This window comes from Pteronotus mesoamericanus, unplaced genomic scaffold, assembly GCF_021234165.1.
Source record: "Pteronotus mesoamericanus isolate MK-2021 breed Mesoamerican mustached bat unplaced genomic scaffold, CSHL_Meso_final contig_164, whole genome shotgun sequence".
Classification (NCBI taxonomy): Eukaryota; Metazoa; Chordata; class Mammalia; order Chiroptera; family Mormoopidae; genus Pteronotus; species Pteronotus mesoamericanus.
Window position 1 is genome coordinate 20,543,718 of NW_026555065.1, and position 20,471 is coordinate 20,564,188.

The 20,471-nt window shown below is 42.8% G+C and overlaps 2 protein-coding genes across 2 annotated transcripts in view; both read left to right on the forward strand.

Annotated features, from left to right (window-relative positions):
• Positions 1-374: 374 nt before the first annotated feature.
• PATL2 (PAT1 homolog 2) lies at positions 375-8,984 on the forward strand. The gene is made up of 14 exons (XM_054563945.1): positions 375-443; positions 1,022-1,233; positions 1,831-1,911; positions 2,695-2,837; positions 3,340-3,417; positions 3,637-3,778; positions 4,987-5,107; positions 5,211-5,308; positions 5,523-5,576; positions 5,679-5,812; positions 5,951-6,110; positions 6,617-6,757; positions 8,118-8,215; positions 8,831-8,984. The coding sequence occupies exons 1-14, from the start codon at positions 428-430 to the stop codon at positions 8,982-8,984; spliced, it is 1,632 nt and encodes a 543-aa protein (XP_054419920.1). The 5' UTR covers positions 375-427.
• A 4,346-nt stretch (positions 8,985-13,330) lies between these two features.
• The window catches only part of SPG11 (SPG11 vesicle trafficking associated, spatacsin), a 91,582-nt gene continuing 84,441 nt past the window's right edge, over positions 13,331-20,471 (forward strand). The window contains exons 1-4 of the mRNA XM_054565472.1: positions 13,331-13,584; positions 16,655-16,839; positions 17,908-18,132; positions 19,573-19,774. Of these exons, the coding sequence (XP_054421447.1) occupies positions 13,331-13,584; positions 16,655-16,839; positions 17,908-18,132; positions 19,573-19,774 (866 nt within the window). The remainder of the gene's footprint in view (positions 13,585-16,654; positions 16,840-17,907; positions 18,133-19,572; positions 19,775-20,471) is intronic.

A 20,471-nucleotide genomic window follows, 5' to 3' on the forward strand; every position in this document is an offset into this window, starting at 1 on the left:
CTGGGACTCTTAAAGCAGGGGCAGCAAGCCAGCACTGGCCCAGGCTGCCATGGCAAAAGTAAGCAGAAAGGGCAGCAACAAGGCAGCTGTGAGCCCCCTCACTGTGCACAGATGGAGGACGACGTCTGTGTGGGAGTGTTTCTCCAACTCCTAGCCCTGTCCTTCCCTTCTGTCCCTTTGCAGGACAGCTGTTTAGAGCTGGGCTGGTGAGGTTGTAGGGTGGAGGTTTAGGGCAGTCTGAGAGCCGAGGGCCATGCTCTCCTGACAACCTTGCTGGGGGATGACCATGGTTAGGGTGCCATGCCATCCTTACTGAGGAGGAGGGTGCCTCTGGGTCTCTCCCCTGTCCCAGGTTGATCTTCCAGAGGCTGACAGTGCTCTCTCATCAGAGGAAACATCCGTGGAGAAAGCCCACCAGCCTGCAAAGATGAAATGTCTCGAAGGTATCACTAAGCGGGCCACAGTATCTGAATAAAAAGCCTGGGGATGCAGAGACGTGCTGTTCTGGTTTGATTATGGACATGGACTTGTGTGTCCTGAATCACTGGGAATAATTCCAAACTCTTCCACTTGCTAGCTATATTATGCTGGGTGACTGAAATCACTTTTCTGGGTCCCCTTTTTTCACCTTTATAGTGAAATAATCTTAGGCTTGTCTGATTTTTGTGGAGGGTTAAATTGCAGTGAGTCAGGGCAGCTGGAATTTGGTTGATTAAAGAGGCACATACGGGGCTGTTAGGTGGAGGAGAGCAGATGGCGAAGCCTGTGGTGGTATCTAATGAGGTAACTGAAGAGGGGATGTAGAAAGTAAAGGTTCCTGGCATCTTCCAGGGTCTGCTTGCTCTAGTGGAGGACAGGTTTGGGGCTCTCTGGGATAGGGAGGTCGAGTTAAACCCTCAGAATAGGAGGCTTGGTTTGAAGGTGGTGCTGGAGATGGCTCATGAACAAAAGGCTACTGAGAAGCCTTCACCTCTCTAGACAAGACTCCTCACACCTGAGCCCTCATGTACTTCTTTTTCAGGCCTCCACTCAAACCAAGGCCCAGGTAAGTCCTGTGGCCCCTTGGCTCCTAAAGAGGAACTGGTGCCTGCCTCCCAGTTGGAGGAGGAGGAAGAAAATGAGCAGGAAGAGGACCTGGATCCAGATCTAACCCCAAACCTGGAGGAGGAAGTAAATGAAGAGGAAGAAGATCTTGGGGATCCAGCTGTCCTCAACGTGGTCCATAACACCCAGGTACCATGGCAAGAGGGGCTGGAGGGACAGTTGTCCTGAACTGCCTGTGGCTCACAGACTGTGGCCAAACAGCCCTCTCTCCTTCTCCACCCCTTTCTAAGACAAGTTCTGGGTCAACACTTTCTATTTCAGCCTTGAACATGAGTAGGGACTCTCCCTTACCTCTTTCCTGCTGTCACCCACTTAGTTTTTGATGCTGTCTTCAGCTTAAAAACCCAGTCCTATCAGGGCTGCGCATCATCCATAGGGGCTGGCCCTGATCCTGGCGCTTTGACCCTAGGCCCCTCTGTCTCAGCAGTCCATTCAGGGTATGTATTCCCCTGGATTTCCACAACCAGTGCAGAGAGGCAAGATTCCCATGTGGAATGACGAGCCTCAGTCCTTCAACACGCTCCTGAGATACCAGTCTTGCCTCCCCTCAGGGGATGAGACAGGACTGGTCCAGTCGACTTTGATTACAAGGGAGGACCAGGCTGCCACTGTCCTGGATATTAGAAATGGTTGGCCTTGCAGCCTCCTACCCCCATGGACACAGGTGAATTTAGAAGACACTACAGAGGCTCATGTGAGCCTGGGTTTTCTTCCCTCCCATTCCAGAGAGGTCTTCTCAGCTTTCCCGGCATCAAGGCCTCAGGTGTGCTGGGGATGTCACCTGCCTCCTTGCACTTCCTATGGCAGGTGAGTCACTCCAGGCTCCATAGTGGGAGAATGTGACTGGTTGCTGAGAAGAAGCATGCCAACTGTCCCTTATCTCCACTATGTTCGGTCTGCTCTTAACTTGGCTGCTCTTGGAGATGAAACCCCCAAAATGAGGTGTGGGTATGAAAAGTGGAAGATGCCCTTTCATGTAGGGAAGCTTGGTAAATGACAGAGGTGGAACTAGGACAACTGGCCATTCACGTGAAAAAGAACAAACTAGATCCCTACTTCTACTTCCCTGCCTTTCAGCAGACAAGCAACACTGAGCTTAGTGTTAGAAAGCACATGTGCCCTTCAATTAGCTGCATGAGAACATGGTCTGGGGTAAAGGAACTGCAGGAAATATTGCAGGGAGAAGAGTAGGAAACTGCAGTTCTCAGGAGGGCTTCAGGTGAGTCAGAAAAGAGACAGCTAAGCATTGCCTCAGTGGCTGGAGGCAGAAGAGCCGGAGAGAACACTGTCACAGAGAGGAGAGTAAGAGATGTTGGCTCACCAAACAGTAGGGACCACACATGTCTCCACATTGTCATGGACTGAAGAGCTGCTCCCTAGGAGGTGACAAACCCTGCTGGAAACAAGGACAGGATCCACAGTCCGGTGACCTCACAGTTGGCTTGAAATTCCCCCAAGAGAGCAAACCATCTGGTGAGGTTCTTGAGGGTAATGACAGGTGAGAATATAGAGACAGAAAATGCAATTAGCAGCAAGGGCAGCGTCGTATTGGTGGACATGTCCTCCTTGCAGACCTCTTATTCCTCTTAGACCCTGGACTACTTGTCTCCAGTTCCTTTCCGGACTACCCTTCCCAGCACCAGCTCTCCAGCACGGCACTTTGGGCCTCGACAGCTCTCACCAGACCCATGTCTCTTCTGCAGCTCACCGACCTCATGGCCCCCTAGGTTCAGGTACTGGTTCGGGATGCCAGGAACCCCAGCATCCACAACAGCCTGAGCTCTTCTCCTGAGGTCTCAGGAGGTAGTGACTGCGGAGGGGTGGGGGCCACTCTACCAGCTGCCATAGAAAAATACAAAAACCTAATAAGGAAAGTCTGAGGTAGAGTCTAACCCCATTTCCCTCACACATGAGGAGATGGAGGCCCAAGGAGACAAAGAACTTACTTGAAGGTTAGCTGACACGGTAGAACTGAGATCAGGACTCAGAACTCCTGACAACCAGGTTAAATGATTTTCTACTGTGTCAAGATTTCCTACAGCCAAATTGCAGCAAAGTATGTCTTGGAGGGGCTCGTGAGCCCTGTTTAGCTAGGATTGTGATGTTTCATGTGACTGACTTTGGGGAGGCACATAAGCAGAGTTTTCTGAGATGTAGAGCTGAGGTTACCAGAAGCTAAATGAGCGGAGGGGGCAGGGAGCTGAGATCTTGCTTTCAGCTAAGTTTCTTTCTAAGTCTACGCAGTCATCTGACCCAGCTCCACCCCCAGCATCAACGGATCCTGCAGCTGCAGCAGCATAGTCGAACACCAAGGTAAAAACTAGACCTAGAGCAGGGTTGAGGGCAACTCATCTGCATGCTGGGTATTTCCTGAAAGTTCCTGCACAATTTGGAGTCCTGTAGTGCTGCCCCCCTGTGCACTCTCTCCCATCCTTCCCAGATAGCTCCAGTCCCTGCTCACCACTCCTTGGGAAGTTCACCGTGGCAGGCGTGGGTGGGTGGGTCTAAAGGGATGCTCCTCCTGGCTTAAAGTCCCCCAGCCAAGAAGCCTTGGTCTCAGCAGCCAGACCCCTATGCTAAACTCATGACCCGAAAAGAGAAGGACTGGGTGATAAAAGTGCAAATGGTTCAGCTGCAGAGTGAGAACCCCTACCTGGAAGACTATTACTACCAGGTGAGCCCCATGTACTCTTCCCAGCCTCTGACCTTGGGGTCAAAAAGGCCTGGACTCCACAGGCCCCCTCAAGTCCTCTCTTTAGCTCATAGGAGCCTTATTTCTAAAGCTGACATTCCAATCTCACTCACCTCTTTGTTCTCCTACACTTTAGCCCGATAGGCTAAACACACTCCCCAAACACACTCTGAGGTTTTGTCTCCATTCTTTGCCAAGAATTTCCCCCATTCGGCCAGAGAATATGGACTTTTCCACCTTTGTACAAATGTGTGAGTTTTTAGAAATGTCTTGTTATAAATATTCATCTGCTTACCTTTACTTTTTTAGATCAAAACCACAGGGATCTTAGAAATACTGGGATTTGATTTGTTCAATTGAACAAATGATGGCAAATATTTTGACTCATTTCCTCCTCCTTCTTTATTGTTGGGGCAAATCTTTGTTCATGTGTTTTTAGGCCTAAGCTTTGTTTCACTTTCTCGTCAACTTCCATGAGCTCCCTACCAAGATTCCTACCTTTATCTTCTTCCTATTTCATTCCTTCCTTTCTTTCCACCTCACTTCAGAACTCTCTTCCTGTCAGGATCACTAGAAGCGAAATAGTTTTATACTCTTGCTGTTTTGGTACTATTCCTAAATGAAGGAGTTTTATTCAAATCCCTGTTTGGCTCACAGTCAATGGTTATATTTTAGCTCAGGATTTTACAGATTTCTTTAATAAAATATTAGAGCCGCTGAGCAAATCCTCAGATGTACACAACTGGCCCAGAGACCAATGGACAATAGTGCTATCTCTGTACACCATGCTACCAGATAACTCTGATTTTGGAAAGCACGGGCAGAATCACAAAATCAAAATGGGGAGGTGGAGGATATGGGGCGTGCAATGTATAACTTTGGAACAAGGAATACAGGAAGGTTGCAGATGCTGGGACATGTTTGCTTCCTGACTCTCCACTTTTCTCTCTGCCTTTTTATCAGACCTGGTAGTGGAACCTAGCTCTCCAAATCCTTAGTATGGGAATCTCAGGACAGGTAGCATGAGGTCCAAGGTGTTTAAAATACTTTAGAATGATTGCCAATAGGGCCTAAGGTGCCAGGAACATTTCCGGAATGGATGCTATAGGACAGGGTGTGTTAAGAAGTTTCACTGGGGAATTCTAAATGCAGAAGATGTGTATATGTTTTTACATTCCATGGACTCTCAGAAATATTATCAGAAACTAGAGAAGAAAGAGGCAGATGAAGAGCTTCTTGGGCGAAGGAGCAAGGTTGAGTCCCTCAAGCTGGTAACACCTTACATTCAGAAGGCAGAAGCTTACGAGTCAGGTAGGACCCAGGCTGGCTGATCTGCTGGGTTGGGCTAACCATCTGGGTGGACAGAGGGTGCAAAAGGAAGGGAAATATGATCACTCTGACTTCTTTTGTGCAGTGGTTCGAATCGAGGGTTCCCTAGGCCAGGTAGCCATGTCGACGTGTTTTAGCCCTCGCAGAGCTATTGATGCTGTACCCCATGGAACTCCAGAGCCGGTAGGAGTATTATCTTCCCAGAACCTTCTTTCTCCTTCCTGTTTTGGAGCAAGGTCTTGAGCACCCTCATGCTTGAGTTCAGTTTGTGATCTAAATGGGAGGACTAAGGGCAATGAGACTCTGTGTTAGCATTGCCAGCTCAATTTCCAGCTCGCCAAAGACCTGGGCTGCTGCTGTGGAAGTGCAGTTGATGGCTGGGGACTCTTTCTTCTAGGAGACAGGAGCTGCCAACAGCCAAAGGCTTCGGGTGTTGTCATGGATTGAGAAGGTGAGATCAGCTCCTTAGGGATGATGCCCTAACTTATCCTTGAAAATGGGATATTGCTCAAATTGACCTCTTCTTCCTCTTTTCCCACCCTCAAATTCCCAGATGTTTCTTCAGTTACTAGAGATAGAGGAGGGCCAGAAGAACGGGCCTCCACAGGCCTGCTATTCCGAGCAGCAGACAAACCATGTTGAGAAACTCTTCCAGGCCTTAAAGATCCAGGAGCTGAACAACCTGGAGTGAGCACGGGAGGGTCATACTCCGCCCTCAAGGGGAGGATCAGCAAAGACACTGGCTTTGCTTCAGCCCCTCCTTTCTGGCATGCGGCCCTCTCCTCTCCACACAGCCTGAAAAGACTCTCCTTATCTCACTCCTAGGGAGGCAGCAGACGGCTTCCTGCAGGTGCTGTCTGTGAGGAAGGGGAAAGCCCTAGTGGCCCGGCTGCTCCCCTTCCTGCCCCAGGATCAGGCTGTTGGCCTTCTTCTCATCATCACCCACCACCTGCCTCTCCTAATCAAGAGGGATGCAGCTGACCAGGTACTGCGGCATTAAGTGCAGAGGAGGGTGGGTTCATGGATGGGTTAGGGATGTTTTCTCCTCCTGTCCCCAGCTGCAGAGATGCCAGAGAACGTGTGCTAGGCAGTGAGGGGTGTTGAACCTGCCACCCTCAGGTGAGGGAATTACAGAATAAACTGTAGAAACAGCTGATCAGCTGTGGGTGTAATGAACAAAAGAAAACACACAGGCCTTAGTTGCTCAGGTGTGAGTGCGCTGTGGAAGGTGTGAAAATAAGAACACCCTGACAAGAGTTGAGCCCAACATCTACTTTTCTTAGGGAAGGCACCTTTAGAACTAGTAGCAATTGAAGGACCAGAATTGGGGATGAAGAGATACTAGTGTTAACAGGTGTGATAAATAACCTGACCAGGTAGGTAACAAAGGCAGGTCAACAAAAAAAGGGATTGGGTTGGGGGAGTGGGGGAGGGATGAGGAGGTGAAGTCGTAGTGGAGTCTGAGAGGGGCACTCACTGACCTTCTTGCAGGTTCTACAAATGTTATTCAAACCTCTGGGCAAATATATCAGTCACTTGACTTTCCATGAACTCCTCCAAGGACTTCAGGGACTAATGCTGTTTTCACCTGGCTCCTCAGAGCGGCCAGTCACTGTGGTGCTTCAGAATCAGGTAACGTATCTGGGAGGTTTTTCTTTTGCCATAGGTGGTCTCCAGGTGGTATCACTGACACAGAAAAAATGAGGGAACGTTCTCATCTCCTCATCTTTCCAGCTTGTCCTCTGCAGTGCTTATCAATTTCTAGTGAGCATTACAATCACCTGGAGAGCTTATTGAACACCAGTTCCTTGGGCGCAGTGCCAGAGTCTCGTTTAGTAGACCCAGGGTGAGGCCCAAGCATCTGCTTTTCTAACAAGCTCTCTGATGATGGTGCTCATGTGCCCTCTGAAGCAGAGGTCACCAAAGTTTTTTTATTTTGGTTAAAAAAACAAACAAACAAAAAAAAACACCTGACTGACATATCACCCTTGTGTGTTCATAAGTCATTTATATGGACCACTATCCTAATATTGGGTACATAATAAATACAAAATAGAGCATTTTAAAAGATGAAACTCTAGATGTGTAGTTCTGATATCTTCTAACACGCAAGTGGATTGTCTTATGAATCCCTCTCCAAAGATCCTTGCCTAAAGCAGTGCTTCTTAAAGTGCAATCCACAGACTACCTGCATCAGATTCCTGGGTCCATTTCTGACCTACAGACGCTGATTCCTGGGGGCAGGCCCCACGAGTGTGCATTTAGTCAGTTCCCTAGAACAGTGGTTTTTGGCACCAGCGATAAGTTTTGTGGAAGAATTTTTTTTCATGGACCGCTGTCGGGGGATGGCTTTATAGCCTGCTACGAGGAGCAGCTTAATTATAACTTGCCACTCCCTAAGAGTGTGTTGATATATCAGTCTGCAAGCAATTGATTTATTATAGCCTCTGTACAGTCACACCTCTCTGCTAAGGATAATCTGTATTTGCAGCCACTCCCCAGCGCTAGCATCACCACCTCAGCTCCACCTCAGACCATCAGGCATTAGATTCTCTTAAGGAGAATGCAACGCGTAGTTCACAGTAGAGGTTGTGCTCCTAGGAGAATCTAATGCTGCTGCTGACGTGACAGGAGGCGGAGCTCAGGCGGTGAAGGCAGCGATTGGGAGCGGCTCTAAATACAGATGAAGACTTGCTTGACTGCTGCTTACCTCCTGCTGTGCGGCCTGGTTCCTAACAGGCCACGGCCTAGTTTGTGGCCCAGGGGTTGCAGACCCCTTTCCTAGAAGAATCTTTTGGAAAGTCCAGAGCAGTGATTCTCTTGGAAAGGTCTAAGAGTTCTTTGGCCAGCCAGTGTAAAATCTGACAATTTCATGGGTGGTGGACTCAATTTGTACATGTAAACTTGCTGTTGTAGTTAGGAAGACAGAACTAGGGAAGCACCAGATGCCTAGGGTGAACTCATTTTCCCCTGGATGCCTTATCACTTGCAGTTTGGAATATCTTTGCTCTATGCCCTGCTGAGTCATGGAGAGCAGCTCGTGTCCCTGGATCCATCCCTAGTGGAATCCAACAGTAACCATATAACTTGGTAAGATCACAACAGCCTGTGAATATTATTTCAGTACCTCGGGATGTGTAGGCTGGGCCAGGTGAATTTTTTCTTGAGTGGTGTATTCAAGCATCAGGAAGAAAGTTGGTCAAAGGGAATACTAGCGGAATTGTAGCTGCTCTGCCTTTTAGTTCCCCCTGTTGCCCCCTAGAGTGCTGTTTTCCACAGAAGACAGTGTAACATAGCAGTTAAGGAGACGAACTTTATTTTTATATTATTGTATTTTTTCCATTACCATTAGAAGGGGATGAGTTTTAGGGTCAGACAGATCTAGGTTTGAATATTGCCTCTGTCACTTACTAGTAGTGTAACTTTTGGGTATGTTACTTACCCTCTCTTTAACCTGTTTCCTCAGTTATAAAAGAGGGATCTAGGATGACAGTACTAACCACTTAGAGTTCTTAACATTAAGAGAGAAGATGCATAAAGCATTAAATAGTGCCCTGGCATACATCAAAAGTGCAAATGTTCTCTTAATTGCTACATGCATAGAAGGTGATAGTGGTGATAAAGCATAATAAGGATCTTAGCCTTGAGCCTGTTTCCTGTATAGATACCAATACCTGGATATATTTCCTCCTCTCTGCCCTCCAGGACAGACATAGTGATTCTAATCGCCTGGGAGATAGCTCAGATGCCTACAGCCTCTCTGGCAGAACCCCTATCCTTCCCCAGCAACCTTCTCCCCCTATTCTGTCGCCATGTGGACAAACAATTGGTACAGCAGCTAGAGGCTACAATGCAGTAAGTTATGGCAGCAACAAGGTCATAATCCCTTGTTCAAGCCCCATATAGGTTCTGTCACTTCTCTATTTCTTTTCAGCCAAGAGCATGGAGGATAACTTTCTTTTTAGAAGTAGCTGCAGACACTCTGGCATTTACTGAGTAATGAGTCTACCTCAAATTGGGTCCATATGGTCTGCTTCTTTAGCTAAACTGTTTAATTGATTCCCAGGTATTTCGGCCACTTATCATACTAAGCTATATGAGGGCAATATTTAATTTGAGAAACTGAATTGTTCATTCAAGAAGTATTTGATGGAATCAACAAATGCAGCACAAATGTATGAATTAATGTAGAGCAGCCTGAACAGTAATCTCTGAACAGGTCCCCTTGACTAGCAGGCCCACAGCACATAGGCACACTGACAAGTCCAGTGTCTAGTAGGCCTCCAGCACTGCTACTGGAACAAGTACAGGAATCAATGAACCAAGCGTCATCCCTAATTGTCCCAAGAGCAGAAGAAACAATGGAAGAAACTTTCACAGAGGAATTGACCCTGTGAGCAGCAAAGACAGTGTGGTAAACAGCTGAAACACAGCAGCCCGAGTATAAGAGAGGTGAAACATTACTGCATCCCTCTTTCCAGCAAATAAAGCCACAGTAGCAGTAGGCAATGCAACAAATACCAAATTCAATGCTGAGATGAATCACAAGTCCTGCCTGGATGAAACACAGCCCCCCCATCCAGGACCACCACATGTGCCTCCTGAAATCTAGCCTACAATAGAGTAGCCCAGAAGCAATCAACAACAACAAAATATATATAGAAAGGGCCAACTATTCCAAAATATAAACAACATGGAGGTCATCTCTGTTCTCAGAATTGACCATCTGCTGGAAAGAGTCAGATATTAATTTAAGACATTTTATTCATTGTTAAAGAGAGGAAAGGAGGGAGAAAAAGAGGGAGAAAAACGTTAATTGGTTGCCTCTCACATACCCCCAACCAGGGCCCTTGGCCCATAACTCAGTTATGTGCCTTGACTGGGAATCAAACAGATGAACTTCTGGTTTGTGTGATGTCACACAACTCACTGAACGACACCACTCAAGGCCAGATATTAATTAAAGCACACTAATACTTTAGAAAAAGGAATTGTTTGCACTTAACACCTGTTCTCTTTGTAGGCTTGCCTGGATCTGCTGATCTCATTGTATCGGAATGTATACATGAGGGAGAAGTTTAATTATCAGACACTAGCTGTATGGGTCGTGTCTACAGGGATCCAAGATTCTGAAGATATTTCTTATACCTTGATATATTGGAGGACCCTGCCCCAAACATTTTCTTATCCTTTCTTCAAAAATCTGATGCCTAAAAAAGCATGGCATAGTAAGGTATAATTAGAGATATTATAGTGATGTGTTGAAACTTGTTTGTAAGTTAGGATGTATAATGAAAGCCATTTGCTTATATGTGAATGCTCTAAGAATATCGTTAATACAAGGGACAAGGCCTTATTATGTCTAACAAAAGTATGACCTTGGAAATTGCTTCAATGTTACCATTTTTTTTTTAAATAAAGAGAAAGTAGCCCTAGCTGAGTAAAGAGAATTGAATTTAAGTATCTCTTTTGGGAAATGAAATGTTTGGTTTACCTTCACAAACAAGATCATGCATTTGTCAGCAAACACTGGAGTGCCTTTTATGAACCAGGAACCATTTTTGGTGACAGGGTAACAGTGTTGAGCAAGGAAAAGTCCCTGCTCTTCTGAAACTTACATTCTGTTTGGACAGGGACTGACCCAAAATATCAAGTGGTGATAAATACCATGGTGAAAACAAAGCTGGGTGATGAGTGGCCAGAGTGGAATGGTCCAGGAAGGGCTGTCAACAGAGGTTACATTTAAGCTGAAATGAAAAGTATTTCATGTAGAGACTCTGTTGAACACAAAGCCCCCAAAATGAGAATGAACTTGGTGTATTTCAGGAAAAGAAAATGTAGCTGAAGTACATAGATGAGTGGGGAGGCTGTAGATCTGTAAGCTGCGATTTTTAAAAATTTAAATTTTTAACTACAACGGAGTCAGAATTATAAACAGGAAAGTAATATGACATAATTTAATTTTTAGAAGATTATTCTGACTGCTAAATTGTTAGGGAATAAGAGAAAGCAGGAAAATGTTCAGAGGCTTTTTCAGCAGCTCAGGCAAGAATTGAGCAGTGGAGACAAAGCAGAACAGAGATTTGGAATAATTCTTGGAAGTAAGTAAGAGTTGATAGCCATTGCTGATGGGTTGGATAAGGGTGGTGGTTAAGAACCATAGATAACTCCCAGGTAGAATGAATGGTGGGTGCTCCATACTGAAGTGGGGAAAAATGAGAAAAACGGGTTTGTGAGGGGTTAAAAATAAAATTTAGACACTTTAAATTTGAGTCCTGTTAGAATTCCAAGGAAACATAACAAGTAGGTAGTTAAACAGAAGTCTGGAGTTGAAGGAAATGGTCAGGGATAAAGACACAAAAGTGGGAGTTATCAGCACATAGATGTTATTTAAAGAGAGAGAGAGGGATAGATTATGTAAGAAGAAAAGCCCACTGAGGAGGAGGTATCAGCTAAATAGGTAGAAAACTAGGGAAGTGGTGGTACCAAAGTTGAAAAGAACAAGGTAAAGCTAAAGGAGTTCATCATCACCAAGCCCTTACTATACGAAATGTTAAAGAGGCTTATTTAAGAAAAAGATCAAAACTATGAACATTAAAATGACAACAAACTCACATTTTAAAGGAGTATTTTAAAGGAGTGAAGAATGATAGGTGATGGCTGGTTTTAACAATATAGAAATCACTAATCTTGAACAGGTTTGGTGGAGACAGCAGCCTGATTAGAGGGGTTGCAGTGAGGAGAGGAGTTTTTTCTGACTACAAAAAGAATCAACTTGGAATCTTCAATGACAGTAGTCATTGGTGTAGGTTAAAGGAAGTCATTTGTTAAAAGAGTGACATATGTTTTAGAACAGTAAGTGTTTGTCTACCTGGTGCTAGCAGAGTGCTAACTTGAAACACCAAGAATTGCAGTGGAGAAATACTGGCTATTTTATTGATGAATGGCATTATCCAGGAGAATGGGAAGCTAATGTTTGAAAGCTGGAATTCCTTCATGGCCTGTAGGTTAGATTACATAGGGCAACTGATTAGTCAGAGGTGAGGTAAGGGTAATGAATAATTTCTTTAGGTCTTTAGGACAGCTCTGAAGTCTTTTTCAGACTCCCTCTGGTCTCATGGAAAGTAGCCAGAAGGTTGTTCCACCTTGGGGCTCAAAAATTGGAATACTGCTTGGTGCAAGATGTTACCTTTAGTCTGTCAGAGGTCTGGTCAGTGTGACTCTTAGGTCTGGGGCTATTATCTTCTGCGTCAGGCTTTACTGATGATTTAGAGAGAAAGGCTAGGTCTGAGGGTAATATATATAGAGAAAGATATTATTTCTAAAGCCAAGATTTAAAACTAAATTTAATCAAAGTCATAAGGACCATTGGTTTCACATATTATAACATGTTTGCATGATAATGAAAGCACCCTATTATAGGGAGAAAAAGCAATGCAGGAGAAAAATACTCTCACAGACACAAGCCCTAGTACAAGAGGAGGACTGGAGTCAAAGCACAAACGGAACTGATTTTGGTAGCCCTGTGATCCCATCCGATTGTGGAAAAGAATGGGTTGTTAAGAAAGACACTGTTGTCTATTAGGGCCCTTTCCAAAAATGCCTGCTCCACACCTCTTCTTACTCCTCTGCTCCTCTTGTTCTCTCTCCCTCCCTCCAGATAATCTTGCATCCATAGCTCCCCGGAGAAGAGTAGTAATGACAAGAGAATTCCACCACTTGCACCCCTCACCCCGTTTTCCCTGCTAATTACAAGTATTATTTGATTTCAACATTCATGTCAGATCCCTCCTTATTGATCAGTCCACACAACTAAGGACATTGCACCACCCCAGGGCCTGTAAACAAATAAAAATAATAGCACAATAAAAAAAAAAGTCAAGAAAAGAGGTAGGAACCGGGACCCAATAGCTAGGGGGCAAAGGGCAATGCTACAGAGTGAGCAAGCTGTTACAGCCTGCCTTAGGCTGCTAAATTAGGCCCTCAACAATTTCAGGGTAGTTTAATGAAGAGTGGGCTTGAGGCAAACGGACAGGTGGCTTTGATGGAGTGGTTGATGCTGGCCTCGACAGGCAAGGAATGTAATCTGGCAGAGACAGCTGAACTGTAGATGCGGGAGGCAGGAGGCAGCAAGCGGACCGCTACACTGCGCATGCCCAAGGCGCAGCTGGACTCAGGTGACTCGAAAAAATTGCCGGACTAAAGATGGCGGCGGCGAAGTGGCCCGGAAGTGCTGCCGCCGGTGGCAGCTGTAATGCTGAAGACATGGAGCGGGTTCTCCATATGTTGTTGCTGCCGGTCCCCGCCGAGGCAACGGGGCGGCTGGGAACCCGGGCGCAGTTGCACAGAGAGCAGGAGGTTCTGGGGAGCCTGACCGCTGCAGGCAGCCTTCAAGTGCTTTCTTTGGCGCCAGCCGGCCGGGGCGGGGGTGGCTGCTCCCTCGACGGCCCCTTTCGGCAGTAAGTGCTGCGGGCGGGCTGGGCAGTGTGGGGGGAGTCCGGAGCCCTAGCTCGCCTGGCCCTAATGCCCCCATGTCAGGCCTGGATGTGGAGGGAGAGGGATGACAACCGCAGAAAATGCTTCAGCGGTTAGCCCGGTTCCCTCTCGGAACCTTTCCTGCTTAGCGCACTTCTGCATCCTCGCTTCCCTATCCTGAGCGGGCGGAGCCGGAGCGGCAGCTCGCTTTACTGTCAGCCGCGGCGAACCTGGATGGGTCTCAGATTGGACGCTGATTCTTTTATTCAGTAACAACGTTCGCTTAGTCTTCATTGTACCCTGAACCTTGCTCATTTTCTTCTTTCAGTTAAATACGTTAACGATTCCAGTTGGGGCTCATGTGTAATTGGGATGATCCTGATACTTTTTTCTTGCCCGTGAAGCATAGCGAGTTCCTTCACAAATGGGCTTCCCTCCCGTTCTTCAAGGACAGAAAACCTAGTTGGTACACTCATTTATTCACTCCACAAATATTATTAGGTGCTTACTGTTATCCAGGAGGAATGCCTAAAAGTTGAATAAGACAATTCTTACATGTGAGGCTTGAGTGATTTAGGAATGCGGGGGGGGGGGGGGGGGACCCCTAATTACAATCATTTATTTTCCACTTTGTAACTCTCGGTCCAGGACTTCGTGTTTACATCATTCAATTTGGTAGTGTCCTCTGAATCTGACTGGGCTTTTTTTTATAATAGAAAACATTTTGGAAACGATCAGCTCGTTAAGATCGAGTAGCCAAGAGGTGTCTTACCTTGGAATCTCCAGGCTCTATAACAATGTCTGACAGTGAAGATGCGTTTGTTAAATCAGTGAATGCTTTAATCTCTTCTGTGTTTTTCGTCTTTATTCCTGATCTCTAGTTGCTAGAAAGCGGAAACTCTCTCTAGGGGAAGTAGGTTTACTCAACAGTATTAAGTACCCTACGAAGAGAGGGTTGTAAAGACAGGGATGAGGCAGAGTGAAAAGTAGAATGCATTAGGTATTTGAGAACTTAAAATAATATAAAGCGTACATACATGAATTAATGGAGCATTCATAAGCTACTGCATGCAATTAATAGCAGGGAGTGGACCAACAAAAGCTTTTTATTTTTTCTAATTTGAATTGAATTTTAATTCAATTAAAATACTTGGTAGGGTAAAAATAAGGACAAATTTATGGTGTTCAGGGTTTGCATCCAACTTTAAATATATGTAGTCCTTTTTATATTGTTGATGTCACTCTACATTGTATATTTTGTTATTTTCATTGAAAATCTTGTTTTTCCATGCAATAATACAGTCCATGTGCTAATGATGTTAATGGTGTCACAGTATTCTGCCTTTTAAATGTGTTTTAATTTGTAGAACGTTTTCCATACTCAACATTTATCTTGCTAATGAGGCAGTATGAGAGAGGTGACATCTTTTTAACTGGCTGCCTTCCAGTGGCATGGAGGTCTTGTGCACTGTGCATGTTCCCCAAAATTTGTATATTGAAACTTTAACCACCCAAGTGACTGTGTGTGGAGATAGAGCCCTTAAGGAGCTAATTAAGGTTAAATGAGGTCAGAAGGTGGGATTCTGATTCTTTTGCACTGGTTTTCTAAGAAGAGGGAGATACACTAGAGATCTCTCTCTCCAAACACACAGAATGAAAGCCACATTAGGACAGGACAAGGAAGTGGCTGCTAGCTGGAAAAAGCTGCCTCACCAGAAACCATTCTGTGGGCACCTTGATCTTAGACTTGTAGCCTCCAGAACTGTGAGGAATAAATATGTGTTGTTTAAGAAAAAAAAAATGTTGTTTTCCAAATTTTCAGTGTAAACAATCAGAAATTGGGTGTTAATGCAAAAATCATTACTCTAGGCATAAGGATAGAAATATAATGTGTTAACCTTCTCTAGTAAGGACATAATAGCATCAGGTCCAATTTTTCTAGATATAAAAGTTACTACTTCTGTAGAAAAAAGCTTTATTAAAAAGATGAAACTTTATCACTGTGGTAGCCTTATTCATTCCACTGCATTGTTTTTAGAATGAGGGCACTTTTATTTTTTTAAATGTAATTTAACTTGATTATTTAACTTGAAGCTACAGCGTCATTAGTCTCTTTCCATCCTTTTTAGCCAATGTTATGTCGACATTACACTGCTTTCAAAATTCTATAATTGTGCTGTCCAGCATGGTAGCCATTAGCACACGTGACTTAAAATTTTAAATTCATTTCTTCAGTTGCATTACATTTCAAGTGCTCAGTAGCTACTTGTGGCCATTGGCTACTGTACTGAACAGTGCTGATACATAGATCACTTCCATCATCACAGAGTTCTGCACAGAGTTATACTGTAACATACCATTTTGGAATCTTAAGGTCTGTTAATACAAATAATCACTTTCTTTTTAAAAGTTTTTTGAAAGCATTTAAGTTACCAAAGCTTATTTTGTTTATTGTGAGCACCACCTCAAAAAAATTATATACATATTTGGTTGTTGAAACTTACCCTTAATCATGACAGTTCTTTTAAATATATCATCAGTCAGGATTCAGGATGAAGAAATAAAAGCAGTCATCATTTCCTGCCCCATTCCCCCTTTTTACCACCCACTTTTACATTCTTGTGTTGGCGTGAAAGGGCTGAGGGAGAAGAAGTAGGAAGAGAAAGGGGAAGTCCTAGAGCAGTTTACATTCTCTTAAATTTTTTTAAGTTACTTTTTATTTGTTAAAAGATTTTATTTATTTATTATTAGAGAAAGAGAGGGAAGCATCAATGTGTGGTTGCCTCTCATGCACCCCCAACTGTGAACCTGGCCCACAACCCACGCATGTGCCCTGACTGGGAATCGAACTGGCAACCCTTCGGTTCACAGGCTAGTGCTCAGTCCACTGAGACACACCAGCCAGGGCCATTCTCTTAAATTTGATATAGAATTAATGCTACCAGGTGGACTAAAGAACTGTTCTCAACTCATTCTGCCCTTCCAATCTCACCATTGTAGGTAAATATTAGTGTAGATATAGACTATAAAAAATAATCTAAACTCTTTTCTTAGGTTTGTGTGGGAGGATTCTCATAACAGCAGCACACCAACAGAGAGGCCCAGGCTGCTCGCTCTTAGTGAAAGTTATGAACTGCTCATCTATGAATTTAACTTGAAAGATGGAAGATGTGATGGAACCATTGTGTATAAATATAGTGAGGAAATGTTGCAAAAGCTCATCAAAGATCAAAATATCAGTAAGTATTTACAGGTGGTCTTTTAGCATGTTTAAATCTGTGACATTACTATGTAATTTTCTATATTCCAGGAAATGTTCTTATGTCTGTAAAATCTTAGGTGACCTGCCTTGTCCAATACTAGCCACTTGGATTCTTGAGCCCTTGAAATGTAGTTAATATGAATTAAGATGTCCTTTAAGTGTCAAATATATATCAGATTTTGAAGACAATACAAAAAAGTAAAATCTCTCATTAATAGGTTTTTGTATTATATGTTGAAATAATTTGGATGTGATGAGGTAAATAATGTATATTAAAATTAGTTTTACCTTTTTCAATGTAGCTACTACTAAAAAATTTTAAATTACATGTGGTTTGTATTTGTGGCCAGAATTGTATTTCTATTGGATAGCGCTGATCTAGACTGGTTACAGAGCTATTCACTGTGTCCCGTTCTGAGGGCTTCAGGGAGCAGAAATCGAGGCACTTGGGCTTCTATTTTTAAGGCAGTAGCATGTTTGCCACCCTTGATTTTAAGGTTACTTCTTTTTCATTTTTTTAAAATAAAACATTTTTTTTAGATTTTATTTATTTTTAGAGAGAGGCGAAGGGAAGAAAAAACATCAATATGTGGTTGCCTCTTGCATGCCCCCAACTGGGGACCTGGCCCGCAACCCAGGCATATGCCCCGACTGGAAATCTAACCAATGATGCTTTGGTTTGCAGGCCAGCACTCAATCCACTGAGCCACACCGGTGGCTCATTTTTCATTTTTTTTAAAAAGTCCATGATTGTTCTTGTGCGGTCCCCTGAGTAAATAGGCTTTCTGAATGTTCTTCTGGTGTAGTGTCAGACTGGCCATAACAGGGAGAACAGAGACACTGTAGACCATCTTTATTCATCCCTGTAACCTCTCTTTCAATGACTACTTGCTAAGTTGGGTATGAATAATAATTGTCTAGAGTTCACTTAGTTAAGTGATATTTCTTTTTTATTTAACCTGTTTTTGTTATATTTACAAAATCAAACTTATCCATTGTAACATTGTGACCAATGAGTTTCAAATAATATTCTTTTGTTTCATAGGTATTTCCCTATTATCTTTGAGAATTCTGTCATTTCACAATAACACATCATTATTGTTCATCAACAAATGTATCATCCTACACATCATGTTTCCTGAAAAAGATGCTGAGACTACAGTACTCAAATATTTCACATTACCCTTGCCTGCCCAGGCAGTGGACAATATTGTCGACACGCAGCTCTGCAAAGGAATTCTTTTTGTTTTGAGTAGTTTAGGCTGGATCTGTATCCTTGGTGGTAAATATGTTGCTATGCAGGGAAGGAAAATACCTAGAAAGATGAATCTTTTTAGGCTTTTCATTTTAAGGAACTGGGGTGTAGGTATATGATTAATTTTTCAGTAAAACTTTTCAGGGAAAAAGATCTTTATGAACTTAAAATAACTATATCGATTTATATTCCTTTCAGATATTTTCCAGTGTATACAAGGTTTTTCATGGTCAGAATCATGTTGTCCAACTTATGTGTGTTATTTTTAAATTGTATATGCTCTGCATTACCCATTTATTCAGATATGCTTATTAAATATCTGTTATGTGCCTGTTCCTGGAAAGATTTAGATGACTGCTTAAGACATGATACATCTACCTCATCGAATGTTGACTTCAATCATATTAGTGAATCATATAGTTAGCTTAACTACTTTTATTTATTTTTTTGAAATTATTATGGTTTTTGTGTTATTTTTTTAATTTCTAGCAGAACCATTGGTCATCAGCAAAATTATTTTGAAGTCTTGAAAAATGACCCATTATATGATTTTGGAACTTTCATTTCTGAATTAAGGGTGTGTGTGTGTGTGTGTGTGTGTGTGTATGTATTTTTTTTAATTTTAGATATATCAGCCTATATTAAAACTTTTTTTTGGTAAGAATTATTGTATTACGTCAAATTATTGTATTAACTTCATTTTTGTTACTAGGTTATAGAACTGTGCTGTCCAACACAGCACTAAAGTATGTATGGCTTTTGAACGCTTGAAATTGCCTAGCATGACTGAGGAACTAAATTCTTTATTTTATTTAATTACTTTAGATTTAAAAGCTGATACTCAGTTCAGCTATCAGAAAACTTTTATGTCTGTTTCAAATGTAAATTTTATAAAGTCTAAGTACAGATCACATATTTTCAGTGAAAATTCAGTGTCCAAATTGAAATATGCTAGAAGTATAAAATATCAAGTGTTGAACATTTATATTAAAAAAAGATGTAAAATATCTCATTTTTTTCTGATTACATCTTAAAATGATATTTTGGATATGTTGAGTTAAGTAAAATATATTATTAAAATTAGGTTCACAGATTTCTTTTTACTTTTTAAATAAGGCTACTAGAAAATTTAAAATGACAAATGTCGTTCACATTATATATCTCTTGTACAGTACTGTTGTAGAACACTAGTGGAAAATATTAACAGTGTCTCGGGGCCTGTCACAGAGTGGATATCCAGCAAGTATTGTTTAATGAACACTCTATTGGGTTGGGTATTGGGTCACCAACTTCATAATCATCTGGTACTATTATGGGGGCAGCCTCAGTGTCCTTCTGTTATCGTACCTACACGGTAGGAGCAGTGAAGTCTATAGCTCTATCCATCCTGTGGTTTAAATGGTTAAATGGTTAGGCATACTTAACACTGGCATTTTCTTTAACTCTAACTCAAAGACATTTTTGATACTGTCGATGGTACACATGTAGCTCATGTGGATTTAGCACTTCACCAAGAAGATATGTGTAATGAGCAGCAACAGGAACCAGCCAAGATTTCTTCCTTTACTTCACTGAAAGTGTCTCAAGACCTAGATGTTGCAGTGATTACCAGCTCTTTCAACTCTGCGATTGCTCTTAACTTAAATTTGTATTTCAGGTATGTAGATTGCTGCAGTCTCTAGTCTAAGAAATTTGAGATATAAAACGTTAAAAAATGTATTTGTTAGCTTTTTCTTAATACTAGTTTTCTTCTTCTATTCATTTAGGTCATGTTTTAGCTACTACATAGTGAGGTTGTTCCTATGTAATAATGTGTGCAAGTGACCACCGGCTACCTTTTTATTTCTGGGTGTATATTGAAATGTTGATTTTGATTTATATATGTTATTATATATGGCTTATGTCATCATATAAGTGAAAAAGTAATCAAGCAAAATTTAAAGCCACTGGCTTTTTATTTTTTTATTTTATTTTTTTTTATTTTTAGAGAGAGGGGAAGGCAGGGAGAAAGAGAAGGAGAGAAACATCAGTCAATTACCTCTCTCATACCCCCAACTGTGAGCCCAGCCTGCAACCAGGCACATGCCCTGAATGGAAAACCAGTGACCTTTCAGTTCCCAGGCTGGCACTCAATCCACTGAGCCACACCAGCCAGGGCAAGCCATTGGCTATTATACATTGTTTATTCACTTCTTGCCTCACATTAGAGTAGAAGAGAAATGGTATTTACCTTGTGATAGGATTCTTGTGTGGCTCAGTGTCCTGGCTTCCTTGGGGATTACTTATCTCTTAAAGGAGTTTGACAAGATATAGTAAGCTAACTTTATTTAGCTGAGGATTTCCTCAGGTGTTTT